The 18,925-nt window shown below is 32.7% G+C and overlaps 2 protein-coding genes across 3 annotated transcripts; one reads left to right on the forward strand and one right to left on the reverse strand.

Annotated features, from left to right (window-relative positions):
* On the forward strand, window positions 1-6,554 carry LOC121258325. 2 transcript variants are annotated; one of them, XM_041159819.1, is made up of 6 exons: window positions 1-150; window positions 962-2,112; window positions 2,828-3,738; window positions 4,953-5,009; window positions 5,967-6,283; window positions 6,474-6,554. In XM_041159819.1, the coding sequence occupies exons 2-5, from the start codon at window positions 1,128-1,130 to the stop codon at window positions 6,210-6,212; spliced, it is 2,199 nt and encodes a 732-aa protein (XP_041015753.1). In that variant the 5' UTR covers window positions 1-150; window positions 962-1,127; the 3' UTR covers window positions 6,213-6,283; window positions 6,474-6,554. The 2 variants fall into 2 exon arrangements, with proteins under 2 accessions (XP_041015753.1, XP_041015746.1); XM_041159812.1 differs by having other exon boundaries at window positions 1-141.
* A 3,776-nt stretch (window positions 6,555-10,330) lies between these two features.
* On the reverse strand, window positions 10,331-11,699 carry LOC121260229 (F-box/kelch-repeat protein At1g80440-like). The gene has a single exon (XM_041162066.1). The coding sequence runs from the start codon at window positions 11,511-11,513 to the stop codon at window positions 10,437-10,439; it is 1,077 nt and encodes a 358-aa protein (XP_041018000.1). The 5' UTR covers window positions 11,514-11,699; the 3' UTR covers window positions 10,331-10,436.
* Between the last annotated feature and the right edge of the window lie 7,226 nt (window positions 11,700-18,925).

Consider the following 18,925-nt stretch of genomic DNA (forward strand, 5'->3'; position numbering starts at 1 on the left):
TATTCACTGATCGTATGCAATATACTCTAACTCTATAAGCTCCAAGCTCTTACTCTCTTCGCTAAAAGCTCAAAGCGGCACATTCAAGAACCTTCCTGACCCTGTGGCTCAGATCTTGGACTTACAGCTTCAGACAATGAGGTGATCCATGTAATCTTATTCTTTTCGTTCCTCTATTCCTTTTCTCTGCTATCCTTTGTTTGCTCAATATGAAGAATGTTAATTTATCAGTATAAAATGGTGACTTCTTAGGGTTTGTAACCAACGTGTACTGCTTCTTGGATGATCAGTTGTGAAAGATTTCTCAACTTCTAGATAATGTTAGAATAGCTTGTAACTGAGGATCGGTGTGTCGTTGTAGCTTACTTGGTCTCCGAGAAAACAAATGCAGCAAAATAGAAATGCATAAATCAAAATTTTGAAACCGTAAGAGTTCCATTACTTTGTTGAGTTAATACTAACAGGGATTAAGCGATGTCTTCTTTATCGTGTGGTTGGTTTCGTTGTGAATTTTCTTTGTTTGGCGGCCGAGAAAATGCAGTGAAAGAAAACTAACTGAAATTCATTGTGATCACCATTATTTTTGCTCCTGAGAGTGTTGAAAGGTGTCATTTTCTTCCATTTATCGGCAAACAAACGGATGGCTATAGTTTTTGACGATATGGTCTACTTGTGTAGCTTCTATGTTGCTTCAGGTGCTAAGTAACAGAGGTCTTTTCCTTAACATTTAATTCAATACTCGGTAATTTTAGGCTCTGTTTTATTCCTGAGAAAATGCAAGAGAGTTAAAGCGATTAGTTGTGAATCTCTCTGAATGCTTTAAGATCTTGCAAAGAATGGGGAAAGAAAATCAGATACTGCTGTTTGGCTAGTTAAATTGAGGTTACCTTTACACTCGGGAAAGTTTTGGACAAGATATATATCTATTGCTTTTTTAATACTTCTTTTTTTCATCATGTAGAATCATTGCTCAAAGAGCTATAGCAGAACATACTTGTTGAGTATCTTTTGGTGTATAAGCTTCATTCAATTGTTTGAAGAGGTGCCCTGCTTATGTTGAGTAATAGATAACTATTCAAAACATGTCATTCAATCTTTCTGGTGAAGTAATATAGTGGCAGAAATCAATGGAGGAAAGCAGCAACAGAGGGGATTTTAGACAGTCACCATTGAAATCAGGTGGCGGTTTGAAGTCTACATTGTCAGGAAGGTTGACTCCCCGGAGTTCTCCTTCATTTCGTAGATTGAACTCTAGCCGAACTCCACGAAGAGAAGGTAGAGGTGGTGGAGGTGGTATACAATGGTTTCGAAGCAATCGTTTGGTGTATTGGTTGCTACTGATTACTCTCTGGGCTTATCTTGCATTTTATGTTCAGTCCAGGTGGGCTCACGGTGATAACAAGGAGGCATTTTTGGGTTTTGGAAATAAGCCGAGCAATTTTGATCAGAATTTAGACACAGAGCAGAATCTGCAAAGGGATTTGATTGTCAAAGACAATAGCTTGGCATTCGATAATGGGACTAATAAAATTCATGATGAAGATATTAAAACAATAGATGTGGTTTTGGCCAAAAAGGGAAATGTTGTTTCATCAAATAGAAGTAGAAAATCAAAGAAGAGAAGTAAAAGAGCAGGACGTAGTTTGCATGGTAAAGTGCATGGTAAACAAAAGACTGCGGTGGACATTGAAGGCAATGACTTAGAGGATCAGGAACCAGAAATTCCAAAGAAGAATTCTTCTTATGGGTTGCTTGTTGGTCCATTTGGCTTGACGGAGGATAGAATTTTAGAATGGAGTCCTGAGAAGCGTTCTGGAACCTGTAACAGGAAGGGAGACTTTGCGCGCCTTGTTTGGTCTAGAAGGTTTATTTTGATATTCCATGAACTTTCAATGACTGGGGCTCCAATTTCAATGATGGAATTGGCAACAGAGCTTCTAAGCTGTGGAGCTACGGTTTCTGCTGTAGTTCTTAGTAAGAAGGGTGGGTTGATGTCAGAACTTACTAGGAGAAGAATCAAGGTGCTTGATGACAGAGCAGACCTCAGCTTCAAAACAGCCATGAAGGCAGATCTTGTCATAGCTGGATCGGCAGTTTGTGCATCATGGATTGGTGAGTGCAATTTGGCAGTATACACTGTATAGTTTGTAAAATATGTTATTATTTATGCTGATATGAAGAAAGTTAAAGGTGAGAAACAAAGTGCATCAGCATGATTCATCAATTAGACCTATATATGAATCTTTTTATTATTTACTCGTGAAAAAGATCCTTTTATTAGCACTGAAATGTTACTTGTTTGCATTATTAACTATATGCAGGCATTACTAGTTGCTTCTGTTTACTGCTTTCTGCACTCTTCGGATGCTCTTAAAACGCAGATTTGTTCTGCTTTATAATTACAAGTATCTAAACGCTCTTTTGAGGCTCTTGAAATGCAGATTAACTTTTTTCTTAGTTTTTGAAACAATTTTCATGCCTCTGATACGTGTAAGGTCAGACGGTCTAAAAAACTATTGAGTATGACAAGTAAAAAATGACAATAGGGACAAAATCATGCCATTCTAAAGTTAACTAGTCTTCTTTACAAATCAAAAATAGCATTTTTTTAAAGGGTTCAATTTTACTGCCATGTCTTTGTCATGGTTTAACCTTATCCGCTTCAGCTAAAGACAGTCAGCTTAGTTCCTATGATGATTGAGTAACAACACCATGTAATCTCAATTGTAGATGATTTGTTTGAAGAATCATTGGCTTCTTTTGCATTTAGCCCATGTTATGAGTATAAATAAAGATTTTTATTTAGTTGTTTGTTTATTTGTTTCAGAACAATATATTTCTCATTTTCCGGCTGGTGCCAGCCAAGTTGGTTGGTGGATAATGGAAAACCGACGAGAGTACTTTGATCGGGCAAAAGTTGTCCTTAACCGAGTCAAAATTTTAATTTTTCTGTCTGAATCACAGTCTAGACAATGGCTAAACTGGTGCGAAGAAGAGAATATTAAACTGAGATCTCAACCTGCACTTGTTCCTCTCTCTGTTAATGATGAACTGGCTTTTGTTGCTGGTATTGCATGTTCACTTAATACTCCATCTTTCAGCACCAAGAAGATGCAAGAGAAAAGGCAGTTGTTGCGAGATTCAGTCAGAAAGGAGATGGGGTTGACAGATAATGATATGCTTGTTATGTCTCTGAGTAGTATAAATCCTGGAAAAGGCCAGCTCTTGCTTCTTGAATCAGCACGTTTGCTGATTGAACAAGAATCTTTGGACAATGCTTCTAATATAAAAAATCCAGTCAATATAGGCCAAGACGAATATAACTTAGCTAAAAGGCATCATATAAGAGCTCTGTTTCAACATTTGAATGATGTTGGAGTGTCCTCAAATGAATTGCCTGCTTCAAATGAGTCCTTTTTCAGGTTGAAGTTATCCAAGAGGAAAAGCTTGCAGTCACATGGTCTCTTCACCTCTGTTAATGACACAGATGCTGTGAACTTTTACATCTCCCAAGGAACAAGGAAAATGTTGTCTGACAGTAGAGGAATGCAGGAACATGCACTTAAAATTCTTATCGGGTCTGTTGGATCTAAGAGCAATAAGGTGCTTTATGTCAAAAGACTTCTAGGATCTTTATCCCAGCATTCAAACTTGTCAAAGTCAGTGCTCTGGACTCCAGCAACCACACATGTAGCATCACTTTACTCTGCGGCAGATGTTTATGTCATAAACTCCCAGGTGATCAACCTTCGTGGTCCTTTAGTGATTCTAGTCAATAGACAGTGGTCGTGGTTCTAAATAATTTTTTCAAAGCTTTATTTATGTTTTTTATGTTTCAATTTATGTTGTCGGGTTTAAAATACCAAGCTTCAGATATGTCCCCTGCGTCACTGGATACAACCAAAGGATTTTGTTTGCATTAATATCTAGAGGAGTTCTGGCTAAAACTTGAGTGCTGCTAGGTGGTATCTGTAGTCTGATGTGTTGAAAAATGTACTTGCATTCATCTTTACCAAATAAACGTATGCGATAACCAAGGGCGGAACTAGGATTTGGTGCATGGGGGGGGGGCGATCAGTAAAGTGTGTCGTATGTAGGGGTGAACAGTAACCGATATTTAAGGTAGCAAAGTGTGTCACCGACATTTAATATTAACCATATAAGGTTGTTATTTAGGGACAAACTAAATTATTAAAGTCACCCAACTAAACCTCTCACTCGAGCTCCATCGGACTCAAGTGAAAGATAAAAATTAAGATAGAAATAGTCATGTAAGATTTTTTGAAGCAAATGATAAAAATTAAGTAAACAAAGATAAATTTTTTTGTTGAATCTAAGATTGAATATTATAAAGTCTCTATAATATAGATAGAAATAGCTATGTGAGATTTGTTACATTCACTCTTAATTGTTAACTTGATGGTAGTATATATGTACTTACTAACAAAACTAATCCAAACAAGCTAGCTAGCGGAAGACTTAAAAGGAAAAGTGTAAATAAATAGGAAAAATGAAGTTGTAAATTTACCAAATAGCTTATAAAAAAATATAAAGATATTTTATTGCCTCTTATGAAATGTAAAAAAAAAGAAATGAGAATGCAAGATTTTATTAATGACAAAAAATAATGTAATTATGAAAAAATTATTAAAAAACTAAAAGAAACCTAGACAACTAAGTACTAAATGAGATTTTTGAAAATGTTTTGGGGGGGCAAATTATCTTTATATTAGGATATCTTGAAAAAATCATATACTAAAACACATTTTTGAAAATATCGCCCCCCCAACCACCAACATAGGTCCGCCCCTGATCGGCAATAACTACCAAGGGCTATATGAAGCTCACATTTCACATAATTCAAAAAAAATTATTTGATTCATGCTTCTTAATCATTTTTATGATTACACGTTAAATATAAAGCACAAGATAATCTGTATAATTCTGTACAGGGATTGGGAGAAACATTCGGGAGAGTGACAATTGAAGCAATGGCATTTGGTCTTCCGGTAAGAGAACCAACTTGTTTTTTCTTCCTTTTATTTTTGTGAAAAAAAAATAGGCCTTGAAGGATGGTGTTATTTGTTCTTGTCTTGCTAGTTTACCTTCACTTGTTAAAAAGAAAGATTATCTACACTTGCAGAACTTAGGCATGCTATCTTTGCTGACATACTAAAACCCCCGTGATGCTTATAATCCTCTTATCTCAAACATCATTAAAATTTGGGATTATTAATCGTTAGAGTCAAAGCTTCTCACATGTCCTCAACATTGCAACTTCTGTGATAAAATGTGAGGCATCTATTGGATTATTAGAATGGTTAACTGATTTTTATTTTCTTCCCTAGAACTGCTTTACTTTGATAATGTAGCATCAGAACAATTCATAATGTTTAAAAACATTACAAAATTCGGACTATTCCCAGTGTTTGCTTATAAACCATGTTCTACCACGTTACATATCTGTTGACAAGTTAGTCAATGTTTGTCGACATTGTAATTTTTTATTTGATTTGTTTATTTGTACATCTGTGCGCATGTGCTTGTTCATTTATTGGAGATGCTTTATATGGGAAGCGATCTCTCACTTTGGCAAGTCGTGTGTAAATGATTGAGACTGCATATTTCCTATTCAGACATTTTACAAGGGATGAATCTTATCTACTGGACCTGGGTTGTCAATGGACATGCTACAGCTGATATCGCAACGAGAATGTAGTTCTTATTGGTGTTGACTTATCATTTTATCTTCGTAGTTGACTAGTTATGGAAGTTTGGAGACAATTTCTCGTACAAGTGATCGTATTTAGATAGAACTAAGATCATTGATGGGATCTTGTAGACATTTAGGTGAAAGATAAGCTGTCTCCCATGTCTTAGGGGCGTTGGTTAATGTTGCTTGAGAAGCAATGTACGGGATTGAGACCAACAGGTCTTGACAACAATATCTCATTTTTATGAAGCAGGTGCTTGGAACAGATGCCGGGGGCACAAAAGAGATCGTCGAGCACAACTTAACAGGTCTTCTTCATCCTCCGGGGCGTCCAGGAACTCATGCCCTTGCTCGAAATCTCCGGTTTTTGCTTGAAAATCCATTGGCAAGGGAGCAAATGGGGAAGGAAGGAAGGAAGAAAGTAGAGAAAATGTACTTGAAGCGGCACATGTACAAGAGATTTGTAGAGGTTCTCGTCAATTGCATGAAAACCAAATAACATTTACCGCCGAGACATTCTCAATTATTTTATTGGTTTTTGAATATCAGAGGGTGCTGTGGGTATTAAAAATTGAGAAATTCTATCCATAAGCCTTATACTTTACACACCTATTTAAAATCATATCATTTTATATTTTTATCCTATTTTACTTATAAATATGTCTGGAATCATTTTTATTATGTGGATAAAAAAATAAAATGACATGTTTTTAAATGGATGTACAGAATGTGAGACTTATGTCTATAACTTTTCTTAAAAATTTGTGTACACTTCCTGAATTGATTTTACCGATGACTAGTTCTGGGATATTCCTCGAGAACTGAAGAGGCTTATGACCAATCAAAAGTTGTTCAGTTTCACTAACTTGCTACGTACTAAATAGCATGTTGCTCTCCGTCCAGATTTCATTTGATTTTTTTTTTAAACCACTAGTGTATATATATCATTTTTTTATAACATTTAAAAAAGTAAAAAATAAAAAACACACAAAAAAATAAATTTGAACTAATGGTAATTTTGTGGGGGAAAAATTACACGAGGTTGATTTACTGAGGTGGTACCTTCCAAGTTTGCCACCTCATTAATTGCTACTTGATTAATGGGAGCCGTTGGATTTAGTGAGGTGGTACCTTCCAAGTTCCAACATTCCACCACCAAATCATATTAAAATGAATAGTGGAGGAGATCATTTCAATATTATTTAATATTTTATCATTATTTTTATTATTATTTAAATTTTTTTTAATTTTTTTATTATTATTTACAGATCATTTAAGATTATCTCATTATCTAAACATAGCTAAAGCCTACTGCTTATGTTACGTCCCAGCCCAGCAAGCCAAAGACCAACCCAGACCGAAACCCCGGTTACACCGAAACACTTGCATCCCCAAAAAACATGAGATTAGTTCCTTTGGAATTCTGGCAACACGAGACCCAAAATTAAGAAGAAACTTCTTCAAGTTCTCAAGCTCAAGTTTAACCGACCACTTTTCCATGTCTTAATAGCATGCTCAAACTAGCCTATTGCAAATGGATCGGGGATCCAATTTTAAGTCTTCAAGAATCAAATCCTAAAGTTGTCTTCAGAACATGAGCTTATGCTTTATCGATGATTTGATAGTATGTGGTTCTTTTGAATTTTGGGATCCAAAGAGAAGGGCTTTTTTTTTTATTTTTTATTTCAAAAGGTAAGAGAACGTGGACAGAAAAAGTTTTGGCAAAAGCATAAACATTGAAGGTTGTAGTCGGTACCTTTTATACAACTGTAAAGTGTAAAGTGTAAAGTGATCTTTGCCGCCAGGCGACGGTGTGGCGTTTATACATCACCTCGCTCCGTTTGAACAATTCAATTCAGTTTAATTAATTTTAAACTGAATCTAGTTTACGTTTGAATATTGAATGGAGTTAATATGGGTTAAATTTTTTATAAATAATAGTGAATTGAGATAATAGAATAAATTTTATAGAGTCGTTTATTTAAGATGAGTTTAAACGTATTTAAGTGTTAAAATGAGTCTAAATATATTTATGAGAATTTAAAAAAAATTGTGAGTCCTGCGCTTAAAAAGTTGTTGAGTTGAAAAAAATTGTGAATCTCACGTGTAAAAATATTTTAAATTTATCATAAATATATCTAACGAATACGATCTGTTCGCTGAGAAAATATAAAATATAATGATCTAGTAAGATGGAGCCAGCATGTACAGGATTTGAGATACAATTAGGATTCCTATGAATTATTACTACTGTAAAAACTTATCTCTCTCAGATAATGTGACATAAATCTAGCCAATATTAATTAGGATAAGATTTTATTTCTTCCAAATAAGGTAGCTAGGGATCTCATATGTGTGTATATATATATATATATATATATATATATATATATATATATATATATATAATTCTTTTATGCTCAATTTAAGAACATGTGGCCCACCGTCCCACAACGCTCAAATTATTGAGAAATTATAATCACGCACATGGCATTTGTCGGCTCCGAAATGATCAGCCCGATTGAGTGACCAAAATTAAAACCAAAAATAAATAAATCCAGATAGTAATTATATTATGACTCAATAATTTGTCCGTATCCTTAGTATAAATTATACTTTTTTATTTTAAATATTTTTTAAACATGTTTAAATATTTTTAAAAAATAATAAAAATAATAATTTATTAATAGTAACTCTCTTAATCATTAAAAAAAAAATTCTTAGAGAAAAACTTCAAACAAATGAGGTGTTTTTTCTTTCTTTACACCGACCAACACATACAAAATTTAATTCAATGCTTTGTTTAGATCTTTAACTACTCTCAATTCGTCTCAACTCATCATTACAACTTTTTCAAATTTCAATACAAAATATAATAAACAATTCAATTTTTTCAAATCTCAAAATAATAATATTAAAAAATAATATTCTAACAATATTTTATCATCTCAACTTAATTCAACTCAACTCACTTCAACATCCAAACACACTCATAATGTGTGGAAGTTGAGTAAACTTTTCCTTTCTCCCTTCTTCAGTTCATCTCATCTTCTCTTCCCTTTTTCTATTTGTTTCTTCTCTCGTCTCCTCTCCTCTCCTCTTTCTCCCCTTTTTTTCATTATTTGTTTATTCTGAATATTAAGTTGGATGTGGTTGTTATTTTTTGTAATTTTTTTGCTTTGGGTTGCATTGGTTGGTTTTTTTGGCAAGTGGGTGTCATGATTTTGGATTCCAAGCGTTCTGTAAAAAGCTTGTGAGGTATTTTGGCATAAAAGAATTGGTGGTTTTACCCTCCCAATTCTTCTTTATCTTTAAATTTGAAGACTTACTGCTCATGACTATCGGTATTATTTTATACTTATTTGAATGTTGGCGGCTTGCAGGACCACATTAAATGAATGCGTATTAAGATTGGCCTTCAAAATTGTCATTTTGATACGTGAATCTAAAAAAAAAATGAAACAGAAAATTGTGCATTGATATTGTTGCTCAAATCACATGAATTTATAATTTTTTAAACAATTCTCTTTATAAACTTAATATTTTTTTACATCTCAAATAAATATATTAAGTCTAAAAGTGAATAAAAATTATAAAACTATATAAAAATTGTGTATTGTAATTTGTATATATGATTGTTGGGTAGAAGAAAAGTTGACAAAATATATTTGTTGAATAATTAGTTGAGGAAAAAAACTAATTGAGAAACAATAATATAAAGTATTAAATTAAATTATTAATTAATATATGATTAGTATACTTGTAAAATATGAAAAAAAAAATTAAAAATATTATTATTAAAAAAATAATATTATATATTATTTTGATGAATCTAATGACTAATTTAACGTGAAATTATAGATGAGAAACTTTTAGATTTATAAAAAAAATATGTAATTTTTATTAAATTTTAAAAATAAATTTAATAAAACTAATAACAAGGCTCTAAAATAAAAGATCCCACCCATCCCGCTGGAGTGTCTCTTAAAAGGAAAAAAAATAAATACATAAACAAGTCATAATAGCATTACTCTAGGCCTAAAAATTGATGGGCAGAAAGGGAGGTCGTTCACAAGACCCAAGGGTTATTTGGTTTTGTTGGAAGTGACAGCCCAGGAACGAAAAACGAAACGGTAACATGCAGAAAGCGCGTGAATGGAAACAGAAAGATGACCAAAATAATAATTATTATCAGACTGTTAAGAACTGATTGAAGATAGTGGAATCTTTCCAACCAGTTTGTCCTAAAAAAAGATCAACCTGCAATGTGATACGGACAACACATGCAACATGCAAAACATCATATTATAACTTCAATAATGTTGCCTTTGGAATCACTACATATATAATTATTTCAAAACTGATCAGTACAAAGCCAACAAATATATATATATATATATATATATATACACATTATCATATATCAATTATTAAATTAATTTTTAGTTGAGAAAAAATTTGTAATACTTTTAACAACTTTCTTTTCAAACATCACTCACATATAAAATATTTTTTAATTTTAAATTTTAAAAAATTTCAAAATAATTCTGTTTTGGATGCAATTAACATGAAACAAGCCTATTGATGACCGCATTTAGAGCAAACAAGAGAATTTTGTCTAACAGAATTAAATAGAAGATCCAAAAAAGGCAAGCCTAAATTCTGATTGTATATATACAAGTAAAAATTTTGAAAAAAAAAAAATTATATAAATACGGTAGGGTTAAATCTCCAAATAACACCCAGCTTGAACATGTCCGGAGTAGTTCTCAGGGGTCTGTAGTTTCGTCCATGCATAACTTTTCAAATCCAGCATGTAAGCCACGTGGGACCGACCAAACCCTGCAGAACCAATCACCAATAACTTTCCCAGCCACATCCACGTGTAAGCGGTATTGCACACCTCAGCAGGTAGCTTTCCCACCACTTGCCATTTGGCACTTTTATTCGCCACCACATCAGCTCCCCTACACATGTAAACTGCTCCGTCGTCGCCCCCGGCACAAGTGCGTGGACACTTGCCAGCTTCTAAGAAGTCCTCCTCTACATGATTCCAACACCACGCGGAGACATCGAACACTTCGGCGGTTCTCTCGAACCTGCCTTGCATCTCTGTACAGTAGCCACCGATGATGCGGAACTTGCCAGCGTGGAATATCGCCTTGCACTCGTCGCGATCTCTTGCCATGTCAGGTAACATGACCCACTCGTCTTTGTCCACGTCATACGCCATAGCGGATCTCAGCGCTACCTTGTCCTCGTCATGTCCACCGGCGACATAAACCATCCGTCGCTCCGAATCCGATGCGCACCCGAAGAACGTCCTGGGCCTACCCGGCATATCCACCCCACGCCGCCAAGTGGCAGTCAAGAAATTATAGACAAACACCGAATTGGAGACAGTCCACGTCACCGGATCCCATCCACCCATCACCACCAAATACGACCCCGTTCCGGCCAAGCGGCAAAACATCGGTAACCCGGCAGACATCTCGGGCGCCAACGGCAGCTCCCTCCAAACACCGGTGTCCGGTTCGCATATAGTAAGGCGGTGAACCGGGTGATGAACCGAGCACTTTATTACGCCGGAAGTCAGATTGGGTTCGACCCGAGCTTGGGCCATGACAATGAGTTTCTGAACATGGCCAGCGTTCTTCCGTAGCCGGTGAAACTCCGGTAGCTGAATCTCGGCCATCCAATCTTTACACACTGATGCGATAGTCGGGAACCCCTCGTAAGAAACACGAGTTAGACAATCGCGGACTATATCCTCGGGAAGAACTGAAACCAGCTCCGTCATCAAAAGGCAGGAATGAACAACGATTAACAAGACCTTGGAATTGGCTATGAAAAAGCAGGGAAACAAATAAGCTGGGTAATTGAAGAAGTTTGAGACCAGGTTTGAAGAAGCATTTGTTGTATGGTTTGTATTTATAAGAAGTGGAACTAATTGGGAACTAAAAGCACGACAGAGGGGTCAACTTTTTTTTTTTTTTCTTTTTTTGGGTCTCCAAATCAGTGTTCAGTTCCCCATCCTTTACAGCGTTCATATTCCGCGGCGCTAAAAGTAACACAATTAAAAAAATGGAGTTTCTAGAAATTTTTTGGATTGATCTGACATAGACCACCGGATACCATTGAAACGGCTTGCTCCTCTCTCTCTCTCTCTCTCTCACTTTTTATTTATTTATTTATTATTTATTTTTTTCCAAATATGGCATTAAATGTTACCACCTTATTTCTTTGACAAACAAATAGATTGGGATCATCCATAAAAAAAAAAAAAAAAAAATTGGGATCATCCAAGTTTCAGTTTGGATAAGAATGTGAGGCTGTCTGTGACGGACATATATGCCTCTTCTTTTTTTAAGAAATAGAAGAAGACATATTTATGTATATTACGTTAAAAATTGTAAGTGGGACGATACTTCTTACGTGATATTGATGATTTATTTTCACAACTCATTTCAATTCATTTTATATCGTCTCATTTAATTATTATAATTTTTTTAAATTCACATATAAAATAAAATAAACAATTCAATTTATTCAAATTCAAAATTAAAAATAATATTAAAAATATATATTCTAACAATATTTTATTCAACTTTTAATTTTAATCTCAATTCTTCTTATCTCATTTACGAAAACAAATGAGATCATAGGATGTAATTTGGATCTCGATGAAACAGTCTAAAACCCATGGCAGCGATTTGGGGTGTCAATACGATGCTCGTATGTACATGATCCATAACAGTGAATAGAAAAAAGAATAAAACATACGAATTTACATAATTTGGCACAAAATCTATGTCTACGAATCGTTTGAAAGGTAAATTTATTATAATATAAGTATTTTATAATCTCTTATAATCTTATATTTCTTTTTATATAATGAAGTTCGAAGACTCATTTTTCTAGAGAATATAATATCTCTGAAACTCTCATCGTGAGGTTGAAATTCATCCCTTGCTTGATCTGATTAAGGCTTCATTTGGAAAGTAAATCCATCTCAACTCATTATTACAATTTTTTCAAATTTCAATATAAAATATAATAAACAATTTAACTTTTTCAAATCTTAAAATAATAATAATAATAATAATAATAAATAATATTTTAATAATATTTTATCATCTTAACTCAACTCAATTTAACATCTAAACGCACTTTAACCTCTTATTATTGAGATCTCTTTGCTCAAAGTTTTCTCTTATTTCTCATTTTTCTTATGGGTTCTTTTTTTTTTTTTTTTTTTTCCTTTTTTCTTTGACACCTTAAGAATTATCTCTTTATTTTATTGTTTTTTCGTCGTCTTCTTCCTCTATTTTTCCTTTTGCCTCATGTCATGACTCTTTAATGGATTGCCCTGTTATATATTCGACCTGATATTTTTAAGATTAGTGTTACATCACGAGGAATGTAGCCCGAAGATCTCCGAGAAGGCAAAAAAAAAGTTTATTTATTTTTTTTGATATACTTAAATATTTAAAAAAAATCACAATATCGTTACAAAACATTTCATTAATTACTAAATAAAAAAATACTGTCGAAAAACATGTTCCAGACCTATTATTGAAATTCCAAGCATTTCTCTATTTTTAACCCTAACAAGTAGAGTCGAATCAACTTATTAATTATAAATTTTAATGATTAGGTAAATTAATGAGATTTTCTAGACTTATTTTATGTTTAAATAATCATTACGTTTAAATTAAGATTTTTGCTATATATCAGTTATCATTTATCTTTACGTCTCATATTTAATAATTTTTTTATAAAATGTGAAGTATAGAAGTAAAATGTGATTAATGAGAAAAATTATTCTTAAATTAATAAATAAGTCAATTGCTTATGTTACATTCTAGCCCACCAAGCTCGAGACAAACCTAGACCAGAACCCGATTACACTTCTTATAAGGGTAGTGTTACGGCCGTGGAGAGTGGACACTAAGATAAGTCTTGATAAGGGCTTTTTTTTTTTTTTTTTTTTTTGAGTTTTTGATATTTTTTCCAATCATTTTTTGATATTTTTAAATATTATTTAAAAAAAATTATAATATTATTAAAAAATACTTATTAAATTATTAAATTAAGTTAAGTTATTGAGATCAATAGGACTCAATCGTTTGTGAGAATGGTATTTCTTTTTTTACAAATTCCAAGGCAGTAGTGTTTTGTTGCACTTCCCCATCCTTTACAGCGTGCATATTCCGCGGCGCTAAAAGTAATATAATTAAAAAAAATGGAGTTTCTAGAAATTTTTTGGATTGATCTGACATGGACCACCGGATAACATAGAAACGGCCTGTTGCGCTCTCTCTCTCTCACTTTTTATTTTTCTTTTATTTTTTTCCAAATATGGCACTAAATAGTTACCACCTTATTTCCTTGATAAACAAATACAATCTAGTGGATTGGGATTGTAAGGAGATTTTCTCCTCTCCTCCTATTAGTTCGTATAGGATATGTTTGATAAATGGAATGAGATATAAAAATTTTATCTCATCTCATTTTATCATTATAACTTTTTAAAATTTTCACATAAAATATAATAAATAATTCAACTTTTTAAAATTTTAAAACAATTATAATATTAAAAAATTATTTTAAACTTTCATTTAAAATTAAAAACTCTCATATATTAGAGATCTTTGAAGGAGTGAGTTAAAAAGTCCGATCAAGTCCAATGACCCTCTTTTAAAAGAGTCAATATGCCTCTACAATGTACTCAAGCCATAAGCAAAATTCGCCCATGAAGCAACCAATGTGTGGAAAAAACAGATGGTAAGGGCAGATGAGACTCACCGTCTTGACACCCAACCGTCGGGAACCTGCGCAGGGTGGGTGAGAGATACGAGAAACCCTCGATCTTCTGACAGCAAGCATGAAATGACTTAACAAGGAACATCTACAAGGTAAAGTGAGTCAGAGAGTCACACCGCATTAATAGTGCCACTCCTCATACTTCATGTCGCATTAATGACGCCGTCTCAGAAGCCACGCTACATTAAAAGATTCTGACTAAGTAAACAGTTGAAATGACATCAACTCCTCAAGGCTCAGACGTGGGTTGTCCTCACCCAAAAACCTAGTATAAAAATCGATCCTCCAGTACGAAGAGTTTTCTCTAATTCTTCTAAGTTTTTATACAAATTATTAAGAAGATACACTAATTTAAGTATCAGATACTCCCCATCCTCAACCAAGACCTCTCACTATGTGTTTTCTTAACTGTGCAAGTGAAAAGTCTAAAACTCAAATTACTAGAATCCGATCCAAATGTGTACATAACATGACATTAACAAGAATCATCCAAGTTTCAGTTTGGATAAGCATGTGAGTCTATCTGTGATTGACATATATGCCTAAAAAGTAGAAGAAGCCATATTTATATATATTACTTTAAAAATAGTAAGTGAGAGGATGCTTCTCACGTGATATTGATGATATGTTCAGAAAGTAAATTTGTCAAAAATACGAGGGCACTCAAATAAAAAATATGAGGAGTGTTAATATCAAAACTTGAATGATAAATCAGAACAGGAAAAAGAGTCATTTATGGCCTACGAATGTGGTCTGGAACTCGATGAAGCAATCTAAAATCTGTGGTGGCGATTTGGAGTGTTGATATGGTACTCGTACATGCATGATCCATAATAGTAAACAGAAAAAAGAATACTGAAAATGTAAATGGAGATAGAGACGTATAGATTTATATGGTTTGACACAAGATTTATGTTTACAGGTTGTTTAGAAGGTAAATATACTATAGTATAAATATTTTACAGTCTCTCATGATCTCATATTTATCTTTATATAATATTGATCGAATATCTATTTTTCTAGAGATAATAATATTTTTAGAGTTCTTGTTGTGAGATTGAAGACGATCCCTTGCTTGATCCGATCAAATCTCCTATTATTGTGGTCTCTCGAGTGGTTGGTCAGCAATTCAATTTTATGTTACTTCTTTCTTTATGTATTTGATTTACTTTCCTTTTATTTCTCATTTTTCTTATGAGTTCTCTTATTTTTCTCTAACATCTTACTTTTTATCTCGTTCTCTTCCTCTATTTTTCCATTTACCTCCTTGTTATGACTCTTTGATGGCTGGCCTTCTTTGTATTCGACCTGATATTTTTAACCCCAACAAGGAGAGTCAAATCGACTTATTAACTTTAAATTTTAATAAATAAGTCAATAATCATTACGTAAATTAATGAGAGTTTCTAGACTGATTTTACATTTAAATAAGATTTGGAGCTTTTGTGTGGAGTCTAAAAACGAAAGTTACGAAACCATGCGTGGAGTCATCTACAAATGTTTTATTCTTATGGTATACGAATCGGCTGTGGACGGCCAAGCCAGGCAGGCTTCTCTTTTCTTTCTTTTTTTTTTTTTTTTTTTCACTGCAGGAGAAAATTGAATACGATCACATTTTTAAATTGAGAAAATAAATGTCAGCAGACACGTTTATAAACTTAAATAAATTTATGAATTTATTTTTAAGAAATATATTTGTAGACTGCAACGCTTCTCGATCTCCTTTTGTAAAACACTTGATAATCTTTTAATGAATTCGTTTAGTTATTAAATTCATTTTAATTCATTATTATAATTTTTTTAAATCTTAATATAAAATATAATAAATAATTTAATTTTTTTAAATTTTAAAATAATAATAATATTAAAAAATAATATTTTAATAATATTTTATCATCTTAACTCAACTCAACTCAATTCAACATCTAAATGTAGTCTAAAAGAGAATTTCCTAAAACCTAGTTTGAAAGAAAATTACGGTAGTTTGTGGAGAGGAAGTCATAAGGGGGTTTTTAATAATTTATTGACGTTGATTTCCCAAAGGTATTTTCTTAGTTTTGGCCTTTACTATAATAAATTTATTGGAATACATTCTTAGGGCGTATTATTGAAAGTTGACATTTTTTTAATAACTCCCGTGTTGAAACAGATAATCCGACATTATTCTGTTTGCGTGTTTAGATTAGAGAAAACCAATACGTCAGTCACGGCGGAGATTACGATGCCAAACAAAGGATTAACTTTCAACATTATTAGTTCTCCTTCTTTTAAAAATTGCTGTCGCGACCTTTGTTAAATTCCAATACGTCAAATAATTGAAGTTTAATATCATTATGTAGTACGTTAAATATTACAATATGATAATGGCACTTCTCGTTTAAGCAACGAGATCATCCAAATCCTTAATTGTGAGTATGAATATAATTGATGAGTGACGCGGCACCATAATAAATGTAGAAAGAGTAATACCAAGTATAAATTTTAAATGTACAAATCTAGTACAAGCCTTTTATAAAAATGTGAGCTCCCTAAAAAAAAAAAAAAAAGAATTTTTCACATTTTTCCATAATAGGATCATCATTTTTATAAAAGGTATGCGAGCCACTTGTATATATTATTTCTCTTTCGATATTGTCAGCCCGTTATTAAATAAATAAAGAAATACCAAAATCAAATAATACTTAATCATTTTCTACGTGAGTAATGCTATGTACAAATCTTAAATTAAAGAACAGTACATTTTGTAACACAAAAATATACACTTTTAATATTTCCCCTACATGCATCCATTTTATTTCAGTGTTTCCTAACAGACTATGTAGTAATATCCAGAGTGCATATGAACGAAACGACTTGTCTGATATCAATCCCACAACACCTGAAATTACTGATTTGGAGTTGGGAGGGTTCTTTATTGTAAGGTTTTTGATCCCGTTCTTCATCTTAAGAAAACTCTCACTCAAACTAAATTTATTAAAAGTCTTAGATTGAGATCTCTTATAGTTATAGGTATGAACTTCAAGGTGTGTTTTGATTTTGCAAAGAGTTATTTACATACGAGTAATGATGCAATTAAAAGATGTACAAGTCTCGCGTATTTCATTTAAAAAAAATGAGATTTATCATTAAAAAAATAAGTGTATAAGACTTATATATCTTAAAACGATAACTATCATTTTTCTCTTTTACAGTATATTCAATACTATTTGATATGGTCTTCTAGACAATATCAAATGCTTAGGACCCATGCACTTGTATCTCTTACTCATACCAATTTATTGTGAAAGTTTTTACTCCTTCGAAATGGCAAAATAGGCTTAAATTTAATGGGTAACATAGGCATTCAAAGTTATGGTCCAAGTGAAGAGAAGAACAGCAATTATTACGTCAGACTGATGTTGGCGATACGAGAATGGAGGAATGCTGACTGCAAATCCAAATCCAAATCCAAATCCAAGGAAGGGAACCAAAAAATTGTGAGGAATAATGAACGATTTTGACATTTTCCAATAGAAGCTGAATTCTAGAAGACTAGAACCATTCAAAGGTTCTACCGTGGGAACTGGAAAACCTTTCAGTACACTTTGATTAAGGCCACGAGCAACGAAAATTTGCAAAAAGGACCCGAAACCCAGTACTTATCGAATTTTGGTCGTTGCCTATTTCGTTCTGGCTACCTGTTGGAAGTATAATTAAAGAAAAAGTATAGGAACGGCCCCAGTAAATTAGTCCCACGGCGTACCATGAGATGACGTCTATGTTTTTTCTCTCCTTCTTTTTGTTTCTTCTGACAGTGTAAAACTAAAACATGTTTCTTTCCTTTTATTTTTTTTTGAATTTTTAAATAAATAAAAAATCAAATGCTTTAGAATTAAACTTGGATAATTGAATAAAATTTGGACGTACAATTGGTGTAATTCTCTTACTTTTTATGATACAATTAAACTTGTATAATAGAATAAAATTTAGACAATGCTAAGGTGACTATCAAATATGCACACTAGTACAAATGAGTTTTTTATTTTATTTTATTATTTTTCTTTAATGATTTTTTAAACATCCTTAACCATTAAGAAAAAAATAAAAAAATATATATAAACTTACTAATAATCATTTCCTTAACTATTAAGAAAAAAATAAAACAATAAAAAATATAAGTGAACACATTTGATGGACATATTATCATTTTCCATGAGATTTTATTATGGTGTTAACTTTTGCAATTGGCACTATTATATTTTTTCCAGATTCATTGAGTTTCTAACTTTCCCTCATTTATGGCTTGGTTCCGGAATAAATAAATGAGTCAAAGTCAATAGAGGGGCAAGGCCAAGACTATTGTGGCACATGACGATAATGTGAGTAGCATTTTTCTAGAAGAATAAA

The sequence above is a fragment of the Juglans microcarpa x Juglans regia genome, chromosome 1D (assembly GCF_004785595.1).
Source record: "Juglans microcarpa x Juglans regia isolate MS1-56 chromosome 1D, Jm3101_v1.0, whole genome shotgun sequence".
NCBI lineage: Eukaryota > Viridiplantae > Streptophyta > Magnoliopsida > Fagales > Juglandaceae > Juglans > Juglans microcarpa x Juglans regia.

Coding starts and splice junctions, on each gene's coding strand:
- LOC121260229 (XM_041162066.1), bottom strand. CDS start 11,513: ATGACGGAGCTGGTTTCAGTTCTTCCCGAGGATATAGTCCGCGATTGT.
- LOC121258325 (XM_041159819.1), top strand. CDS start 1,128: ATGGAGGAAAGCAGCAACAGAGGGGATTTTAGACAGTCACCATTGAAA. Junction 3,739..4,952: donor TTTATGTCATAAACTCCCAG/GTGATCAACCTT, acceptor AATTCTGTACAG/GGATTGGGAGAAACATTCGG. Junction 5,010..5,966: donor CAATGGCATTTGGTCTTCCG/GTAAGAGAACCA, acceptor TTTATGAAGCAG/GTGCTTGGAACAGATGCCGG.